This window comes from Pelecanus crispus, chromosome 17 (assembly GCF_030463565.1).
Source record: "Pelecanus crispus isolate bPelCri1 chromosome 17, bPelCri1.pri, whole genome shotgun sequence".
Classification (NCBI taxonomy): Eukaryota; Metazoa; Chordata; class Aves; order Pelecaniformes; family Pelecanidae; genus Pelecanus; species Pelecanus crispus.
The window spans coordinates 4,051,849-4,071,420 of NC_134659.1; the positions used below are offsets into that span (position 1 = coordinate 4,051,849).

The 19,572-nt window shown below is 54.1% G+C and overlaps 1 protein-coding gene across 2 annotated transcripts in view; it reads right to left on the bottom strand.

The window, feature by feature from the left end:
- The window catches only part of ANKS1A (ankyrin repeat and sterile alpha motif domain containing 1A), a 105,480-nt gene continuing 85,908 nt past the window's right edge, over positions 1 to 19,572 (bottom strand). Inside the window, exons 15-24 of one of the 2 annotated variants that reach the window (XM_075722408.1) lie at positions 8,092 to 8,190; positions 7,553 to 7,705; positions 7,276 to 7,383; positions 4,349 to 4,513; positions 3,878 to 4,003; positions 3,575 to 3,646; positions 3,105 to 3,191; positions 2,587 to 2,724; positions 1,674 to 1,844; positions 1 to 390 (exon numbers count right to left, since the gene is read on the bottom strand). In XM_075722408.1, the coding sequence (XP_075578523.1) occupies positions 271 to 390; positions 1,674 to 1,844; positions 2,587 to 2,724; positions 3,105 to 3,191; positions 3,575 to 3,646; positions 3,878 to 4,003; positions 4,349 to 4,513; positions 7,276 to 7,383; positions 7,553 to 7,705; positions 8,092 to 8,190 (1,239 nt within the window). In that variant the 3' untranslated portion in view covers positions 1 to 270. Of the gene's footprint in view, positions 391 to 1,669; positions 1,845 to 2,586; positions 2,725 to 3,104; positions 3,192 to 3,574; positions 3,647 to 3,877; positions 4,004 to 4,348; positions 4,514 to 5,269; positions 5,284 to 7,265; positions 7,384 to 7,552; positions 7,706 to 8,091; positions 8,191 to 19,572 lie in introns of both variants that reach the window. The other variant, XM_075722409.1, reaches the window with a different exon arrangement.

Genomic DNA, 19,572 nt, shown 5'->3' on the forward strand with positions numbered 1-19,572 from the left:
TTCCCCCAGCCTGCATCCCTCTGCACCTCCCACCTCACAGATATCTAACAGCGTGTTACCCTTGTTTCCGAGTAAGGAGAATTCACAGTGTTCAGTAGTGATCAGGTACAAAAGCCGTTTAAGTCTACAGTCTCCTAAGTGCTGCTGCCTTTGACGTAGTGCCTACGCAGGGCTCAGTGCGAGCAGCTGGAGGAAGAGGGAGTTTAGAACAGCAGACAGATCAGATCGCAAAGGCACGGTTAGACTAGGTGGACACGGGGTGTGTTTGCTTTAGAAGATAGTGGTCTCATACTTAGTGCTGAGGGTCCGCTTGGAGTCCTGTTTGGGGTCCACGACCCAGGAGACACTGGCATGAGACTGGGAGTCTTGGTCCACTTCAGGGGGCTCCAGCTAGAAAATAAGGAAAGAAAGGGCGCGTTAGCTCCCCCGTGCTTCTGGGACAGCACGAGCCAGGATTCAAAGCACGGAGAGGCTGCTGCTCTGCCTAACGCCCAGCCCAAAACCGTGCCCGTGCGCGGGGAAGCAGCTCTCGCTGGGGAGGCATTCGAGTCCTTCACAGCTAAAACACGTCTAGCCACGTCAGTCTCAACCCAGCACCCCGAGATGACTTCCTGAGTTAGGCCTGCAAGCCCCTATTACCGTTAGTGACAGCTCCACTTCATCTCACAAACAAGCATGAAAAATTCAGCCTATAAAGATGGCACTATTAAAAAAAAAAAAAAAAAAAAAAAAGAGGCAAAGGGAGAGAGAGGGAGACAGCTCCTGGCAGGTGAGCTCCCACGTGATTTACTCTCCCAACCAAGCAAGGCTCTTTCATCTTGTCCTCCTAAATCAGGATCCTACAGGAAGGTTAACAACACCAGAAAGAGCAACGCAGTTAGTTGAGGGCTGCCACTCTCCATCAGCAGGGACGGACGTGAGCCGTTTGTCCCTGGGGTTCATCTGAGCCCACAGCACGGCCCTGGAACGAGCAGGGAAGGGAGACAGCAGCGAGGCAGGACACAGGACCACAGCGGGAGATGAAGAGGGGAGGCAGGTGGGCAGCGGCAGCTGGGGCAGCCCGGGTCGGTTCGTAATGGAAGATGGCAGGAAGAAGGGTAAAGACCTTAGCTCCGGGACTAACAGACTGCAGCGGCAGGTAGGAGGGGCGGTGAGTTGTACAGGTGTGACAGTAACAACAGCGAGTGTCGGGAGGGAGCGGCACCTGAGCGGGGGGAGCAAGCAGAACACAGACAAAAGGAGACATTAAAGGAAGGCAATGGCTTAAGCAGCAGTCCCTGCTCCTCAGCAGCTCCAGTCTTGGCTGGTTTTGGCTACAGGGGCGATCCTGTGCTGCAAACCGCAGGTCGCCTACTGATCTTACTGCGGCTCTGCAGGGTTTGCGCACGGAAGCTGTGCTGGACCCAGCAGGGCACTTAACCCCCATCCCACCCGGGCTATTTCCACCTCTGCTTGCCCTCGTCCTACCAGGGGAAGCCCTAGCACCGCAGCAGGACTGCCAGCAGAGCCACGGATGCTGCAGTATCGGCGGTGTCCGAAGCTACAGGCACCGTGTCCGCGTCTGGGCTCCCCCCACCACGAAGGGGGAGGTTTAAGCGCGTGGTGCCCAAGAGAAATCCCAGCTCAGACCATGCAAATCGCACCCGGCAGCCTGCCGGCCCGCACATACGTACTGCAGATTTCCTCATGCCGGCTCGTGGTTTAGGCACCGGTTTGGAAGATTTTGTTTCGACCATTTCTCCTGCTGCAGCACCCAGAGGCTTCGCTCTCTGGGCTTGGAGGGCCAGCTGGTAGGCAACCTCGAACGCCTGCCCCAGTGTGAGGATGATCTCGTAAGTCAGGTTCTTTGGAGAGAAGACAGAAAACACAAAGCCATTAGGTGCGAACGAGCTACCTCGCCCTGCGCAGAGTCCCCGCGCTCAGCAGCTTGCTCTGGAGATGCAGACCTCGGCAGAGCCCATCGCCTTTCTGTTCGCAGGTCGCATCCTGCCGGATCCCTGGCAAGCCGCTCTGCGCACCTGGGGCAGTACTGAGCTCCTGCCCCGCAGGGGAGCCGGCACCAAGCTGCCTCCGCGCTCGCACAGCTCCGGCTGGTGGGACCACCTGCGAGCCTGCCAGAGCCCCGTAAGCATCGCAGTTTAGCAGCGTTTTGCATTGTAAAGAGAAAAAGCCCAAACGTCTTGTACAGCCAATTCTACCCAAGAATAAAAGCAAGTTACGCTTTCACAGTCTCGGTGAATTAAAAGGGCATTAAATCAGCCTATTACGCGCAACGTAATTGAGAGTGTATTAGGGTTTTGTTCACAGCATGTTCCCCAGGAGGGAAAAACTCCTGCCCTCCTTTATTCAGCACTGGAGACTGCAATAATGAAGCCAGACAAATATTCTCTTTGTCAACAGAGCTCCAAAGTAAGAGCATTTTGAGCCAGGACTCTGAAAGGAATATTTTAGGGTAGAAACAGGTAAAAGAGCCCTAGAACGGACCCAGATCCTGGTCTATGATTTGCCAATAAAGCCGAGCGATGAAACAAGCAGACTCCAAAGGAGTGCAGTGCGCTGGGAGATGGGAGGCGATAACCCACTCACCACATCCACGGTGCTGAAGACATGGCAGTAGTGGTGGCTGGTCTGCAGGTCCTTGGTGATGTAGGCGAACGTGCAGAGATCCTCGGGATCCTGAGCGGCGCAGGAGATGTTCCGGATCTCGTGCTCAGCAATGACATTCTGTTGGGGTCAACCACAAGCACCCGTCACCCTTCTGGGGATGGCAAATACACCCAGCAAACGGTGGCCATGGCAAGCTTGGACTAGGGGCAGGGAGCAAAAGAGGCACTGGCAGGGAGGGGGGCGGTCTCCCAGCCAGACCAGTCCTAGCTCCCTCCCACGGTAGGAATAAACGGCAACATGATTCACAAGCAGCCAGTCTGCCAAGCCTTCAGTATTTAGGCAACCATCGTCACCTTGGTGCTCTCCCATAGCCCCAGCAGCTCCTCAGAACCAGCCGTGGCTTCTGGAGCCACTAGATATGACCTGAAGCCCCCCAGGCAGGTGGGACTGCAGGTCTTGTCCCTCCAGACACCAACTTCGAGGCATCTGAAGCTCACCTTGTTAGAGGCATCGATGAACTTCACCCCTTTGTACGTGATGGATAGTATTATGGTCGGGATCTTCTTCATATGCTCTGTGGATTTCTTCAGAAACAAGAACATTCAAGTGACCCGCTGTGAATAAATGGTCCCTTCTTCACCACCGCCCCAGCCCACCCCAGAGACCCCATGAAGGCAGGCTTTGGGGGTCTTGGACCAGGAGGAGGAAAGCCTGCTGCTGGCGGAAGCAGAGGGGAAGGGACGGGGACCTAAGCGAACCCAGCACCCCTTTCTGCAGTGAAAACACCCATTCTGCCACTGCACAGACCTTCCAGCTCTGGGGAAAAGTGCTGGGGAGGGGCAGTTCACCAGCGACAGCGGCACAGCCTCCAGGGTTTGGGCAGCCGCTGCGATCCCCCCATTCCCCTCTCCACACCACCCACCACTGCGTGTGAGGCAGGTCCCCCCCGTCCCCGCGGCCTCCGTACCCTCATCTTGGCACAGGCGTCCTGCGTAGACTCTGTCCCTCGGAGGTCTTTGATCAACATGGAGCCCAAGTACTGTTTGGAAGAGGGGGAGATGTTAACGTGCTCCCAGGCATCCTAAAGGCTTCAGGCAGGAGCCCCTGCCAACCCCGAGACAGTGCCGCGGCCCCGTGAGCGGCCAGCAGCCGTGGCTGGGGAGGGACAGGTCACCCAGGGAGGGGGAGGAAGCGTGACAACTCCACGCACAACCACCTGACCAAAGAGCCTCCTCATCCTCACCACCCCCACAAACCAAAAGCCACTTACGTTGGCCTCGTACCCGCAGGACTCGAAGATGAGCTTCTCCGGTTGGTGCTGCCAGTTTTGGACTGGGGCGTACGGGGCAGCCAGACTTGGGGGGCGCAGGGTCAGCTTTGACTCCCGACGATCCTCCTGGAAGGGAAGAAACATGGATGTGAAGCCACAAACAGGTTGAAACACAGATCCCAGGAGGACTCTTTGGGTTGATGCAGCTGAGGTTGGCAATGGCCAAATCCCACAAGGGCTGGGAGGAGGCAGCACGCTGCGGGTGAAGGTGCCAGTGCTGATGGAAGTCACCATTTTCAAGGTAAGACTGAGGCATGAACGAGCTACTGGCTCTAATGCTTGAGGGAAGCCGTGCCTGACCGGCTCTGGCTCTCCATGCATCACCCTAACTCCTAGCTGGCTCCAGAGAAGGGGGAGTCTGCACCGAACTGAGCAGAGGGGCTCCCAGGACACACAAAAGCACCCACTGACCTGTGCTTTGTAGCGCTCAGCTCTGGAGTAGGGAGCAACCTCAGTGCCACGGTCGTGCTGCCTCTTCCCGGTGTCCCCGGAGGGCAGCAGGAGATCGGCAGATCTGCCCGTGCAGGAGTCGTTCTGGCTCAGAGGCGACGACGTCTGGGACATCAAGTCCTGGCACTGAAAGAGGCAGACACCAAAAACCATCCCGGTCAGCCTGTGCCACAGCCGTGCCCGCCCCTCGCTCCCCTTTACAGTGCCTGACACAAAGGGCGCAAAGAACAGAGTTAACGGGGTCAGCTCCTGCTCTGCAGGCTCCCGCCTCAGTCTCATCAAACGCACGGTTTATTTTCTACAGCACACCCCTGATTTTTTTGAGGACGGTCTGCAGCCGTTTCTGCCGAGCGTGCCTCCGCCTCCCGTGAGCTCATCCCAGGAGGGCAGGAGACACGCTGAGCTGCGGGCAGGGTGTTTATGGCGGAGCAGGCTCCGCTAAAGCCCTAAGCAAAGCACTCAAAGCTGCTGCTGATCAGCCACCCCAGGAGAGAGGCCCTGGGAGCCCAGCGAGAGATCAGCCCAGATGCCTGACAGCCTGGCTCTTACTGCAGGCAAGATTCGCTGCCTCTACGTGCCAACCGGCCCGGCAGACAATGCGGGAAGCTCACAGCTGCAACACGCATTAGTCCTATTCAACGGCCTTGCTTAATTTGCCATTGACGTCCTTCCGCTCCCCACGCCGGAGCCAAGCGCTGGATCGCACCAGCTGTAGCACCAGGAAATGCTGCGAACGGCCCATTCTCTTCCACAGCCTCCCCGTCCAGCATATCAATCAGTTGACGCTGCACCAAAGGACTCCTCTCCCCCCGCCACAAGACCCTGCCGCCTTCAGTCTCATCGGTCTCAAGAGCACATTTCAGAGAAGTGCGGATCCTCAGCTGACGGCTGCCCGTCTGGGCTTTTGTTGGCTGCAAAGAGGGCGGCTGAACAGTGGGGTGAAGGTGTGGGGTTTGCATGTGGCACCCTCACGGCTCCCAGGCACACGCTGCCAGTGCAGTACCAGCGTGAACTCTCTCTTTTTTTTTTACACCTGAACCCCAGTTCCTAAAAAAATCCATGTGAGCAAACAGGGCACAGCAGCCCAACTCGCTTCAGCTAAGACTGTTTTGGTTGAAAAGCCTTGGGAATCCAAGGCAAGAGGGAAGAGCTCTGCAGCAGGGCAAGGACCAGATGTTTGGGATGGGGAAACTCTAATCACTCCCAATTCCTGCTCCAGGAAGCTGATTTGCAAACACTGGGAGGAAGCAGCACGGCACGCTCGCCCTCCGTGGCACGCTGCCCTGCTCCGGACCTCACAGGTTAGCTGCCAGCTCAACGGGTTTTGCCAAACTCAGCTCTCAAATGTCAATTTTCAGGAAGAACGGCGAACGCGACGGCTCCTCTCCCAGCCAACCCTGATAACGAAGGGCCTGACATCCAAAGGCTGCCACTCCCGCAGGAAAAAAAAAAAAAAAAAAAATCAACATCCACAAATCATGTCGAGTGCTATTTGGCAGCGAGAGCAAGAGCTCTAGAGAAGCCCAGCCGGCCCAGGGAGACAGAGCTCAGACTCCCAACCGGCGCAATCAAAACACCAGGTCCCAGCTGCACCCCGTCTCACCAGCTGAGCCATGTCACACTCCTGCCTGCGGGAATCCTGCCGTACGCCTGGCCAGGAAACAAGGGGAAGAAAGGCAGCTCAGTATTCCCCTTCGGCGCAGGCAGAGGTGGGAGTAGCACCCTGCTACCTGTTCAGCGCAGGCACCCACCTTGCACGGAGGCACCTGATCCGAAGGAGCTGCCCGACATCTCCCATGGGGCAGGCATCCAGAATTTGACCTGCAAGGGCTGAATATTATCTTCCCCTACTCATCTCAATAGCAGCGTCGTGCCTGTGCGACTATTTGCTGCTTGGGCCGCTGGAGTTAACTGGCCACGTTAAGATTTCTCCCAGCAGTGATGTGTTCACACGCTTCAGCTTTGTTTTGCACAGGGAAGATAGAGTTTGACCCGCAAAGAAGAAAGCTAAGAGTTGGTAAACTCATCCACCACTTCAGCTAGAGCGCATCTGTCCAAACAAACGGTGACGTTCGCTGTTGTGGGGCCCAGCCATAGCAGAATTTGTACCGCACAACGTTAAATTCGTAATTTGTTTTTACTGTGCCCAAATGCTCCAGGTGCTCCAGCCAAGTCAGAGCCAGCCTGGCTGTTACACTTCCCAAGTTCTACGTGACCACGCTCGGAGTGGGAGTACTGGGCTCTGCATCATCTCCAGCAGCAGCCAAGGTGCATCCATGGGAACTGCTTAACACAAAACATTCCCTCCTCCGCACAGCTAGATGTGCGGTTGCCTCAACGCTTCAAGAACTTTCTTCCCAAACCACCAAGTATCTGAGAACCAGGAGCAACCCAAGCTTCCGGGTCAAATCGATTTGTTTTAATAAGAAACAAGCCGTTTAGGTGTTACCTTTTCCTTTTTTTAAAAAGCAATGCAATTTTCAAAGATCACTCTCTATGCTTATTACTCTCAATACTTACCTTCAAAAGGGTTTTAACTTAAATACTGACATTGCAGGGTTTTTTTTTCCCCTTTTTTATTGATTTTGCTAGGCAGAATTTCCTGTGCATGAAAGCAGCAAGTAAAGCTGAATGCACCTCCCTCTCTGAGCCTGGATACCCATCCAGGACCTGAGCTCTCAGTAAATGTCCTTGACAGATCTGAGTCCCCCAGAGGTGAGAGCTGCCACTCAGAAAGGGGATAATCATTCCTGACAGACCCGGGTTTAGTTCTTTGAAAGAAAGGAGGAACACGCAGGAGAGCCAGGGCAGAAGCAGCACCCCGGCCACGGCCGAGCGTGGTCCGCGCAGACACACCAGCCAGGCAGGGAACACAAACAGTGACTCACTCTCAGCTGCGAGAACCGTGGCGGCTTTGCCGGTGGCTCCTCGTACGGTCTGTCTGCCAGGGAGGCGATGATCCTCTTCCGATGGCCGAGCAGATTCACTTTCAACACCTGCAGGGAGAGACCACGGTCACTGTGGGCTTTCCTGCCCTCGGCACAAAGCAAAGCCTCCCCTCTTCGAGCAGCGCTTTCCCATTTAACGCAACTCCCTGCAAGTCACAGCCCCGGAGGGAACGTGGGCAGGACCTCACTGCCGCGGCAAGAGAAAGGCAATACTCACGTTTACTATTTCAAGCTCCCAGAGGTTTTTCACAGTGTCAATAGAGCTGTAGCCACTCGAGAGGAAGGACTGAATGTAATCCTGCAGCCCCAAAGAGTCGAGCCATGCGGGAACCGAAGGCTGGCTGTTCCCATCGCAGCCCAGGGGTTTCAACTGTAAAAGTGCAAGAAAGGGGTTAAAAGCCCCAGAGGGCTGGGATGTCAAGGCAAACAGCATCAATTAAAATCAGTTTAAAGGCCACCACCATCTCCACTAGTAGCTTTAAAGTAAAAAAATCACTGTATAAACAGGGAATGCACTTGGGATCAAGACTGGCAGGAGGGACAGCACCCTCTCCCCAGCACAGAGTCATCCCATCCACATAGCTTGGCAGACCAATATACTCCTCCTCCTCCTCCCTGCTATTCCTAAAACCCTTCCCACAGCCCCTGCAGCCCCTCTGTGGGTCAGCAGGACGTGGATGGAGTCACAAGGACTGGGTTTTGTTTCCTCTGCTTTCACAGCCGCGCTGGGCCATGCCCCGAGGTGACCGTGCTGACCTTCGGGAGGGAGCGAGCAGCCTGGAGAAGCTTCCGACGGTGCTGCGGGTCACCGATCCCGATGTCCCGAAGGTCCTGGTCTTCCATGACATTACAGCCCTGCAGGGACAGGAAGGAGCGACGTGGGAGCAGCGGGCAACAGGAGCCTTATCAGGTGCGGGAGCAGAGATCATGCGTGCTACAGCACCCTCCTGACCTCACCTCCCAGCACGTCCGAGGAGGAGGAGGAGGAAGGCTCCCAAGGACGGCAGCTCTGCCCCACGTACCGACCTCAGGCACCGAGAGGGCTGACAGGAGAGGGGCTGCGGTGCACACAGCGTCGGCGGGGCAGAGCACTGCCATCCCCTCCCTCCCGCAGCCTGCTTCGCAACATCCTCCTCCAGCCATTACATTTCAGGCCATCGCTTACAGCAGCCTTCCCGTTTGATGCACGGATGCTTTAATCACTGCGTAACAACGTCCAAGCAAACCCCAGCCCCTCTCCACGCACGGTGCCTGAGAAGGGGCACTTGGCTCTGCTCAGCCTCCCTCCATGGCCACAGAGGAATCTGAATTTCTTGCCGCGAGAGCAGGCAACCTGGCGAAGGTCAGATTTATCCTCCATCCCCCAGGCAGGGAGGCAGCCCGCCCCGCTCCGGCAGAGATGCTCTGGTCACCGCACACCCCGCTCTCTGTTAAAGCCCATTTTTTGCCCCCCTTCCCGCTGCAGAGCACGAGCGGACGCACGCAGAGCACATTGACTTTACCCCCCTCTTAAGAGCCTCCATCATGACCTGCTTCCCTGCCCCTCGTACCTGGGGGGAGCTCAGCGGGAAGCCCGGCCGCGTCTCCCCATGGCTGGCAGAGCCACGCTGCTGTTTGACCGAGGGCTTCGGCTCCAGCCCGGACCCCCCCTCCCCAGACCTGCCTCCCTCTGCTCTCAGGAGAGTCACAGCTGAAGGTCTGAGCTGCCAGCGCTTCGCTGTTCCACATTTTGCTTTTATAAGAGAAACCTAATTAAAATTGGCTGCCGGGCAATACGCTGCTGCAGGGGCATGCAGGCTGTGGGAACAGCGGGCTGAACGGCCAGGGCTTCAGGAGGGACAGGCGAGGGGAAGATGGCCAAGTATCCTCTTTAAAGGGCAGCAAATGTTTTATATTCCTTCCCAGCCCGCGCTTCCTGCAGTATTTCAGCACGTATGTTGTGCTAGGTACTGCCTGCTTTAAATACAAGAGCCAAACATGAGAGCAGCGAGCGGCTCTCCGAGCAGCCGACCCACCTGAGCGTGCCCCCGGGGACGGACGCGGCCTCCTGCGAGGGCCGAGGCGGAGGAACGGCCCCTGCCCGCTGCCCCTTCCCCGCTCAGACGCTCGCGGACGAGCGCGCGGGCCCGTCTGCAGCCAGGGCAGCCCGCGGGGAGAGCTCGCCTTTGGAGACGGCTTTACGGGAGGCACCGGGCGCATTTCACGGAGCCGGACGCCAGCCCTGCAGCCAAACGCCGGCCGGCAGCGCCAGCACCCGCTTTGCTCCTGGCTTGCTTGGCTCGTGCCTGGTCTCCGACAGCACCAAGGCCGGGCAGCATCGCTCCCGCCGCCTCCATGGCGGTGTGGTAACTGCTGGGTAGGATGCCACGCGGCTCTCCGCCCCGAGAGCTGCTCTTCCCCTCGGCCGCAGGGAGAAGCGTTCAGAGAAACCCAGAATTAACGCTACAGATAAGAGACGCCCGAAGCAACGCCGCTGGGAGAGCTGCCCTCAGAGGCCAGACTGCAGAGAAACAATTATTTAGCAAATGAGAGTGGCAAATTAAGGCAGCGGGTGGTGGGGAAGCAGGGCCCTGCAGACTCTCGGTGACGGTCAGCACCCACAGCACCGAGGCGGAGGCTCCGCTGCCTCCGTCCTCCCTTGGCAGGCGGGGATGCCCGACACCCTCCATTCCTGGCAGGCCCTGGGGGACCGAGACCGCAGATCTGGAGCAGCCAGCCGCAGTACAAAAGCATTTGTCTAAGAGTTGTTTAAACAGCAGAAAGAGCCGGGACTAAAGACCCTGCAGCCGCTCAGGGTGGCTCACTCCCTGTTTTCCAAAAGGTCAGTTTATACCAGCAAGGCTGCAGCGCTGGTCTGTGGTGCCACTGCCTGCTGCCAGCTGGAAAGAGCTCGAGACGGCACCGTGGGTGGGCGGCAGCTCTGCAGGGGCACGGGGCCACACCGGTATCTGCCTCGCCCTTCTTGGATTGCCCCCCACATCCTGCAAGCAAGGCCACGTGAAACCCCTGGGTCTCACCTGAGCGGTGATGCTACACACAAAGCTCTGTGCGAGGAGGTAACTACGCCATATAAGCTGTTCTGCGCATCCCTCAATTGCACAATTGGAAAAAAAAAAAAAAAAAAGGCTTTTTGTTGGTTGAAGGCTCCAAGGGTGCCCATTTGGTGCAAGAGCAGCAGCGGGCTCCGTTGCACCGAGAGCAAACCCCCTGCGTGAGTAAAGTGGAGAAGCTGCTGCTGTCAGAGGCAGTGACCACTCCGGCTTGTTTAGCAGCAGCATCCCACCAAAAAAAAAAAAAAAAAAAGGAAACATCCCTCCCCTTTCTTGCTCACAAATTTTAAGCCAAAGAGCCACATTTAATGTGCATTCCTGTAACAGCGGGAGATTGTGTGCTCAGCTCAGGGGAAGAGGGAAAGGATTAAAGGCAGCTTAACTCCCCTGACATGCACCTTACCTGGCAGAAGCGTTTTTGCATGCTACAGCTCTGCCACGGGGGTTGCCAGAACGTCCTTGGGAGGCAGCATATGTGCGAGGAATTCATCTCCTAGAGGGAGATGGCTTTTAAAGGGCTTTTTGAAGTGGACAGAAAAGGGCTAGAGCAAGCGATGGGATTTCTCCTGTAAGCCTGGAGAGCACAGCATTACTGCCCTGTCTGGGGAGGCAAAGGGAAGCACAGGAAGGGCCTGACTCGCCCAAGCCCCTGCAGCAGGTTAAGGTCACACCTCGGTACCCGAAACCTGCGGCTCCCGACAGCTCAGCCCGCTCTGCTCCCCCAGGCCGCCCATCTTGGTGCTCTGCTGCTTAACTCCTCCGTGAAGAGCTGGGTGCCGGAGCTGCAGCAGGCGCGGGGGCTCGAGGGCACGGCTCACAGCAAACCCTTCACGCACCAACCAGGAGAGCAAGAACGGTTCGCAGCCAAATGAGCTGTGACAACGGCGATGTGCAACTTTCACGTATAAAAAAATTAAACCACCTTGCTGATCCTATTTACATTTTTACTCATGCTTATTTTCCAATGTTGAGCCTTCCGGGTGCTAATCCACTTCAGCACAGCAACGCCTGGCTAGCACAGCCACACTCCCAAACCAGCAGCACGGGGCCGGCAGCTCACGCTCTCCCAGGATGCGTTTTACGCTGACACGGCCAGCGCCAGGCCCAAGGCAAGGCAGTAGGTGTTCTCCCACTTTTGGCATCTCAAATCCAAGGAAAACTGCTTGCTATGTAGCAAGGATACAAGCTAGTTAAATATTGTAAAGCCTACAGCTTTCTCCAACACTCCTTATTTTTATGTGTCACATTAAATTCCCTCAGTGCCAGTCTGTATTCTCAGGGTACTTAACAAGGATAGACAAAGCATAGCAGCTCCGAAAAAATCATTACAGTCTATTGTACGTGAGCCTCCGCTTAGAGAAGTGTCCTTTAAACCCATCCAGATTTCATTTCCTATAAAAAAAAAAAAAATCTGCCACTAAAATAGATAATTAAATGCGAACACACTGAAGATCTTTTAACCTTTGCCAACCGAACAGATGAGCTATTTAAACCAGACTTTAAACCTGTTTGCATTTAACACGCTGTTCAGACAAAAGCCAAGGGGCAGAGACGCTCCGCCCGGGCCACCGCTGCCACCTGCCTCCGAGCCACGCTCCGCCGGCGCAGCCGTGGCCGCAGGTTTGGCTAGCGCCCTGCTCTCTGCACCTGCAAAACCACCTCTCTGCTCAACCAGCAACGAACGCCTTCGCACAAAAAGCCCCCTAAGCAAGGAGGCTTCCCAGCCACGGAGACCGCCTGCGTGGCTTTCGTGCTTCCCTGCCTCTCCCAGCAACGTCTCGCTCGCTTCCCACCGCCGGCCCCATCCTTCCCGAGCCCCGCACCGCCGGCGCACGCGGGGCACTGGGCTGCTGAAGGGTCCCAGGTCTGTCCCTGAACCAGGCAAGAGCCGTTTCTTTGCCGCACCGAGGAGGGGATGACCGCAGACACGTCCACACCCAGCAGCTCGCGGAGGAAAAGGGAACAAGGCATTCATCACCGAGATGAAACAAAGCCTCTTGGTTACAAAGGACTGCTCAAAGGGAGGTTGCCTTGACGTAGGGCTGCAAAATTTCAGAAAAACTGCTGTGAGGGTTTTTTGGGGGAGTTTGCTTTTGATTTTTAAACAATATCCCAATACAGGTTTTTGTTTGCTCTTTTTAATTTTTTTTCCTTGGGGGATTTTTTGGCGGTTTTTTTTTGTTGTTGGTTTTTTTGTTTGTTTGTTTGTTTGGTTGGTTTTTTTAAACAAAGGTCAGAAGATGCCATCTCCCAGGTGCCCCGCTGAAGGCTGCGGAGCTGTCCGGGCAGCCGGACCCAGGCTCGCGCTCAGCCCCTCTCCGGGTCCTCTGAGGACGGGTTCAGCAAACGCCCGAGGCAGGGGAGAGGAAACCTCCCAGGGACTCGCTCTGCTGTGAGCCCGGTCCTCTACAATCCTCCAGCAGCAGCCTCAGAAATGCCAATTAGAATCAAAAAGACCTTCCAAAGACGCATTTCAGACTTTATTTGTTGTGACAAGTGCTTTTTACCTCACGCGTTTCTCCCGGCTGCGGGGCTGAGCGGGGCGAGCGCGGCTCGGCTGCACCCGGGCTAAAGCTCTCGCTTGCATCCATGCTTGCATCCATGCTGGGGGAGCGGGGCTCATCCAAAAGCCCCGCTCATCCCAACACCTCACCATTTTCTCCTGGCTTCCATGAGGAACTCGCTCTCAGCAGTTCCTGCACTGCAGGTGGCTTGTTCAGGGTTTGTTCCTAGAACACGCATCCTTGCATGAATCCAGATTTCAGTACAGCACCACGCACACACGTTAACAGCCTTAGTAGAAAAATCTTTGGCAACATTTTATTCCCAGAAGAGCTGGGATGATCCCTAAAAAAAAAATTCACCAGGAAGCAGAGACTGAACTTTTTTTTGCAATGGACAGCAGAGCACAATTTCCTCCCTAAGCTTCAGCTGCACACACGTGCGTTGGGCCAAGGAAGGGAGTGCTTCTCCAGCGCAAGTGCATCTGCAGTGGGGTGAATTGCATCACCTGGATGAGTCCTCCTCTGCTCCCACTGGCAATCCACAGAGATTGCCAAAATCCAAAAAGATCCATTGCCAATCCAAAAAGATCCAACGATGAGCCCAGCCACAGACATCTGAAATTGGGCAAGGTGAATCCAAACTGGCAGAGACTGGCTGCCAGACAGTCCGGAGGGGCTTCCATCCCCTAACCTGGCCTTCAGCTTCCTCAGACCCGAACGGAGCTCCCTCCGTGGAAAGGCACAAACACACACGACCATGAGGGGCACCTCTGAAGCCCGCCTCTGCCCTCCGCGTTGCCCCAAAGGAGGGCAGAGATCTGCCAGCGACCCGCGTCCTCGTCTGGGCTGCCCCGGGGAGCCCCAAAGGATGCTGGTGCAGCCGACGCGCCTGCAGAAACACAAGCTTTTAGAGAAAGGGTCTGCTTTAGTCACGCTTCACATCTTGCACTGTAATTAAACAGCCTGCAAGGCTCCAGGTTTCTCATTAAAGGGGGGAAGAAAAAAAAAAAAAAAAAAAAAGCACAGTCAGAGGTTACATTGTAGGAAGGTAGCGTCCCCTCCTGCTAGTTAGGTGACCCCGAAGGCAAGCATGCCAAAATCAGAGCTGCTGAAATCCGCCAGCAATCCTCCTCCAGCAGGGCACTCTGCAGGCACTTAACTACCCAATTTTCAGATGCCGCTTCTTGCACAGAGCCTGGCTTCAGTCCATCCTCTCTTTCCAGCTAAGGAAGGGCCCGAGGCAAAGAAAGTTTCGTATAGGACGCGTAGTCTTATCCAGCCAGCAATGCAGTTTAATGAATCCCGACTGCCTCACTAAGCTCACGCTAACACAAGTGCTGCCTCTCTTACTAAAGCCTGTATTAAAGACAGGCGACGGACTGCAGGGAAGACGGGGACCGGAATGTGTTTGCTATTAAAAGCAACAGATGCAAAACCCAAACACAGCTTTTCCAGACTACAAAGGCTTCTGCAAACATCTACAGCAGAGTGCCTTCAGCTGGATAAGCCAAAGCATCCATTTTTTCTTAGATTAATGCATACAAAGCTCTTTTTCTTTTTCCCCTCAGTACTTTCATGACAATTTGCATCTTGTCAAGGATTTTGCTGCCACTGCTATTGCTTTCCTTTTGGCAACCAAAAGCCTGGATGTGGCAGATGGAGACGCATCCAGCTCACCGCAGACCCAGCCTAAACAGGGATAATACGCGGCAAGTCCCAAAAACAGAGGTTGCGCCTTCCTTAGCCTCAACACCGCTTAGATTTCTCCTTTTCAGATGAAAAAAGGATGCGGAACCTTCACTTTGGTCACCTTGGTACCAACTAGCTGCAGCTTTCAGGAACGTAACGCAAGCAGGCCGTACAGGGTTTGCAGTCCGGAATACAGCGGCTCAATTACATACGCAGCAAGGGGATTTGCAAGCCTTGTGGGGCTCTGCCTGAGCCCCTGGTTACTCCCACAGCCGGACTTGTAAAAAAGCCGCTGAGTTTCACGGCCCCGCAGCCTTGGGCAGCGGCCCAAGGATAAGGCAAGGCAGCGAAATTCAGAAAGATGAGCTATAGCGAAGGTATTGCCGGGAGCTGGCAGAACCACCGCAGCCGGCAACGAGCTCCCCATCCCCAAACCTATCAGTAGTTAATGACGAAGCGCTTTCTTTTCCCCGTGGCATTTGGAGGCTGCATATTTGGCCTCATCCAGCCGCTCCGAGCTGCGCGTTCGAACCCATCTGAGCAGGGTGCAGGCAGCCGCCAGCCGAGCCCTGCTCCCGCCGCAGCCTCGACCCCCTTACTGCACAAGGGGCTGTACGGATCCGCGCTTGGAGTAAAAAGCCCCGCTAATATATCTTGTTCAACAGGACAAGAGCAGCTAATGCCTCGTTAATGGACTAATCTATAAGCTTGTCCTAGAAACAAGCTTGCGTTCCGCCTGTATATCTGCGTGATTTGCACTTGGGGGCTTTTCACCCGAGACCCCTGGTGATAGCACAGAGCATCGCCCCCTTTTACAGACAAAAAAAAAAAAGCCCAAAACTCCCAAAACAGAGCCTTGATTACAGGCGATGCCGGATACCTACAGCTCCGACAGGCATCTGTGGCTGCTCAGCCCCTCCACCAAACCTGCGCCAGCGGCTTATTTATCTCGGAGCAGGCTGACGAGCCCAAAGCCGGGACCTGCACCCCCCAATTTCAGAGCCAGGGGACCAGCGCTTGGTCACACAAATATGCATTTGTAGCTGGCCTCGTGATCCACGGGGCTTCGTGCCCTCCCTTAACGGTATCTGCAGTTTGAGGCAGTTCAGTGGAAACTAGGGGAAAAGTAGTATTTGTTTAGCTAAGGGCCCGACAACGAAGGCCTAGGTCTTCACAGAGCACTGATTGTGGAAAGGGCTCATATACAGAAACCTACAATAAATCCTAGATTAGCACACAGCCACTTCATTTTTGTTTAATTTTCTTCCCCATGCAGACTGGCAGCGTGACAATGGCAACGGAGGGGATCGGTCATGGTTGTCAAGTTCAGGCAATTTTATTGAGAGAAAAAAAAATTAACTGCTACTTTAATGGCTTTTTAAATGTTTATTGGGCCTGGAGCTACTAATGAATCAAATGTAAGTATCCTCTAAATTGCCAGTTCTGGTCCACCCACTTTGCTCCTCAAAATCCACTCTGAACTTGCTGCTCTCTGTGAAGTCCATTTCCATCATCTGGGGAGCTTCAGTGCAGCTCCGCCGCACTTCCCCGGCCAGAGCTGCGGCTGAGCGGCCAAAATGCGCTCTCAAACCCTGGATCATTGCATGTCTCTGCTCTCACCATTCCCTTCCAGAGAAACCCCCAAAAACCGTACCATCGGGGACAAAGCACAGGCCTTGTGAACCACCCAAGTAGCATCTGAAACCCACTGGAGAGCTGTCAGAAAAAATTCGTTTCATTGTATGAATCGATTCCCACTCAGACGCTTGGCAGAAACCCTTACGCAAGGGTCCAATTCCAGTCTTACGGAGCGTTCATCCAGGGCATCAAAATCAGTCTGGGGACCACGGAAGAAATGCACTTCCAGTAGGTTGGCAGCAATGATGAACAGCAGACAATACCACGTCATGCGGCTGATGTACTCCCTGCCAAAGCCATAAACATAAATGAAAGCCATTTCAGTAATAAATCTGCCAGCCGGCGCGAACCAGGCCAGAGAGATCCCCAAATCCCATCAGCAATCGTTAAAGGGTAGGTTGCCAGCACCTCCAGGTATCAGCAGTATTCACCTCCACCACACCAGTTTACAAGCTCAGTCACTGAACGCCTCTGCAGAGCAGAGTTTTGCAGCACCGGCTTTGGGAAGACCAAGTCCAGAAGCAACCACTCCAGAGCTTCTGCCTGGATGAACAGAGCTCGCTTCAGCTTGAAACCAAGGCTGCCCGCCCAGGCACAGCCCAGACCCGGGGGCTTACCTGGGTCTATACTAAAATATTCTCCAACAGCCGCAATCACGCCAAGTTTTCTCTTCGCTTCACCAAGTGTAGAAGCAGTAAAACCTTCTTTGTGGGATCTCTGATAGGTCACTATTCTTCACAGGTCATTACTGGGTGCAAAACACTACTGGAATACGTCAGTTAAGTTTCCCCCAGATGACTACTATAAAATCACAAGTTTTATATGAAAATAGGGAGGGGGGAAAAAAAAAGCAAGCTCTGGGGCACGCACATTCTGAGAGCATGCTAAAAGCCTGGCTGCTGCCCAGGGGACCGGCATCTGTGAGCCAAGCTGGGTAGTTATGAAGTGGATCGTGCAAAGCAGAGCTACAATTCACTGAGGACGCCGGGAGATGCCTGGTGCTCCGGCAGGACGGGTACCGGGTGGCAATGAAGATCGTGCAGGTGTCAGCCAGCACCCAACACATGGGGCTTTGCAGGGCGGAGGAGACCCAGCTCCGTGCTGGGAGGGCTGTCCTCGCAGCCGGCCCGGCAGACGCTCACCGAGGAGCACTTCAGCTCTGCTCGCACACCAAGCCAATGCCTCAGCTTCACGTTTTTATCAACGATTTTCTTGCACGCACACGCAGAGGAGAGAAGAGGAAGTCTCTTTCGTAACAAAGACCACTGCAGGCTAATCTAACATGCCACTGAATTACATTTAAACAAATTAATGTCAGTACTCTAAATTATTTGCAGACACCCTGTTCTTCCAATGCCATCATGTTTCTACCACTTTGCCCCAATTATAAAAAAAATTAAAAAAAAAAAAAACCCAGAGGAGCCCACGGCACTACACAAGGAGAACAGAGTTCCGTTTCTGACGCTGTCTCATTGAATCAGCATTAGCTGCTTTCCACACGCTCCACAGGAATCCAGGCTTGAACAATAAAAAAAAACCATAAAAAATGGTTTATGTTCTGTTTTACCTGCTCATTTGTGAATCAAAATATCTTTGGACTGAATAAAAAGTTCAACTACAGAATAATGGTACAATTGCCAGAGCATATGAGGTTTGCCCTTCTCAGATGTCAGCCTGAAAAGTTGTCTGGGGTAGCAGCAAACATTCAGCCCTCCAAGGGAAGGGAAAAGCTTTTGCCAGCATCTCAGACACATTTATGGGATCTGTGGGATCACAAAATACTCTAGTGAGGGTGCAGGTAATGGCATTTCCTTCCCCACTTCTGTGGGGGAATTCCACCATGAATTACTGCAATTCCTTTTTATTACGCTGGCAACGTCCTTTCTTTCCCAAAACCAGCCCGGCCCTTCCCTCTAGGTCATTCCGGTGTTTGCCGCAGGGCACTGGGACGCACTGCGCATCTCCCAGTGCAAAACCAGTTTCCTGTGGGCCTCCCGAAGGGAGGATTTGCTGCAGGTGCACTGGAGACACGACGGGACCAAGCTCTAGGAGCAGCAGAACCCCTCTCGGTCCATATTCTCGTGACATTTTTCCTACTCTTACAGCTCCCCCAGCTCATTGCCACTCAAGGACAATTAAGTCAATTTATGGCGCATTTTTCTGAATGACACTGCTCGCTCACCGCTACGGTTCTGTGATCTGACCTTTTATTTTCCTCCCCCGGTGAAGGATGAGGCAATGGGTCTCCTGAAACCCTGCGCACGCACAAGTGCTGCATTCCTCCACGTGGGAGGTAGCAGGGCTGGCTTCCTTTAGGTGGTGGGGGATTCTTGGTTCATTAGTACCGTTAACATTTGGCATGCAATTCTGCTGAGGATTTTATTCTACTTGCAAAGCTGTATTTTTGCTAAGTCAAGGACAGCACAGCCCACGCCAGTGATACTCAGCTAGCAGCTTCAATTCAGTATGTTTATCCATCGCACAAATAAACCTTTCCCCTCTAACGAAAGGATTCCAGTAGGCCGCGAAGCAGAGAAAGAGAATTTGAAGCGCCATCTCCGTTTTAGCTCTTTTTTCAATCCTCGGCTGGCTGAACAGGCTGCTCTTCGAATTAAAGCCCCACATTAAAAGCAGAAGTTGAGTGTCACAGTCCGATTGCCCCGAGCCAGCAATGCCAGCAGCGAAGGTCACTCAGTGGCAATGGAGAGGATGAGCAAAAGAAGCTGCTCCCTTGGACCCCGGGGTTCGTGCTGGAGTTACAGCAAGAAAAATCAGGGAAAGCCTCTTTCCTAGCATTGCACATAAACACCACAACAAAGCTATTGTAGGCAACTTAAAAGGGAATATAAGAATTTCTCCAGGCAAGGAAATGTGGCCCAATATGCAGATGTTAGTATTTGGAAGGAGAACTCAGTCTTTTAGAAAACTAAGCTACCTAAATCCATCTTTTCTAGCCCCTTTCTTCCCTCAACCAAAGCACAGGATTACACGCAATCTGACATAAACAGAGACTTCAGTCCCTTCCCGGAAACATGTACACTGCCCAGCAAGCTTTAACGTCACGTCAAATTGATGTTTAAATAATCCTGCTGACTTGTGTTAGCAATACCCACCCTTGACTGAAGTCAATACGTGATCAAGATCCCTTATTCTGAACCAGTCATAAACATTCTTGTTTCTGTATTTGACTGTGAAACCGGGCAGCGTCGCCGAGATGCCCTCGTGTGCCATAGCAAACGCTGCAGCATTTTGGTTTCTTCTGCAGATTTAACAAGAATTTTACATCATGGAAACACTGATCAAGAAACTGCTTTCAGCGCTGGAACAAAGCAACACATCAGTGAGGCCAGCGCTGC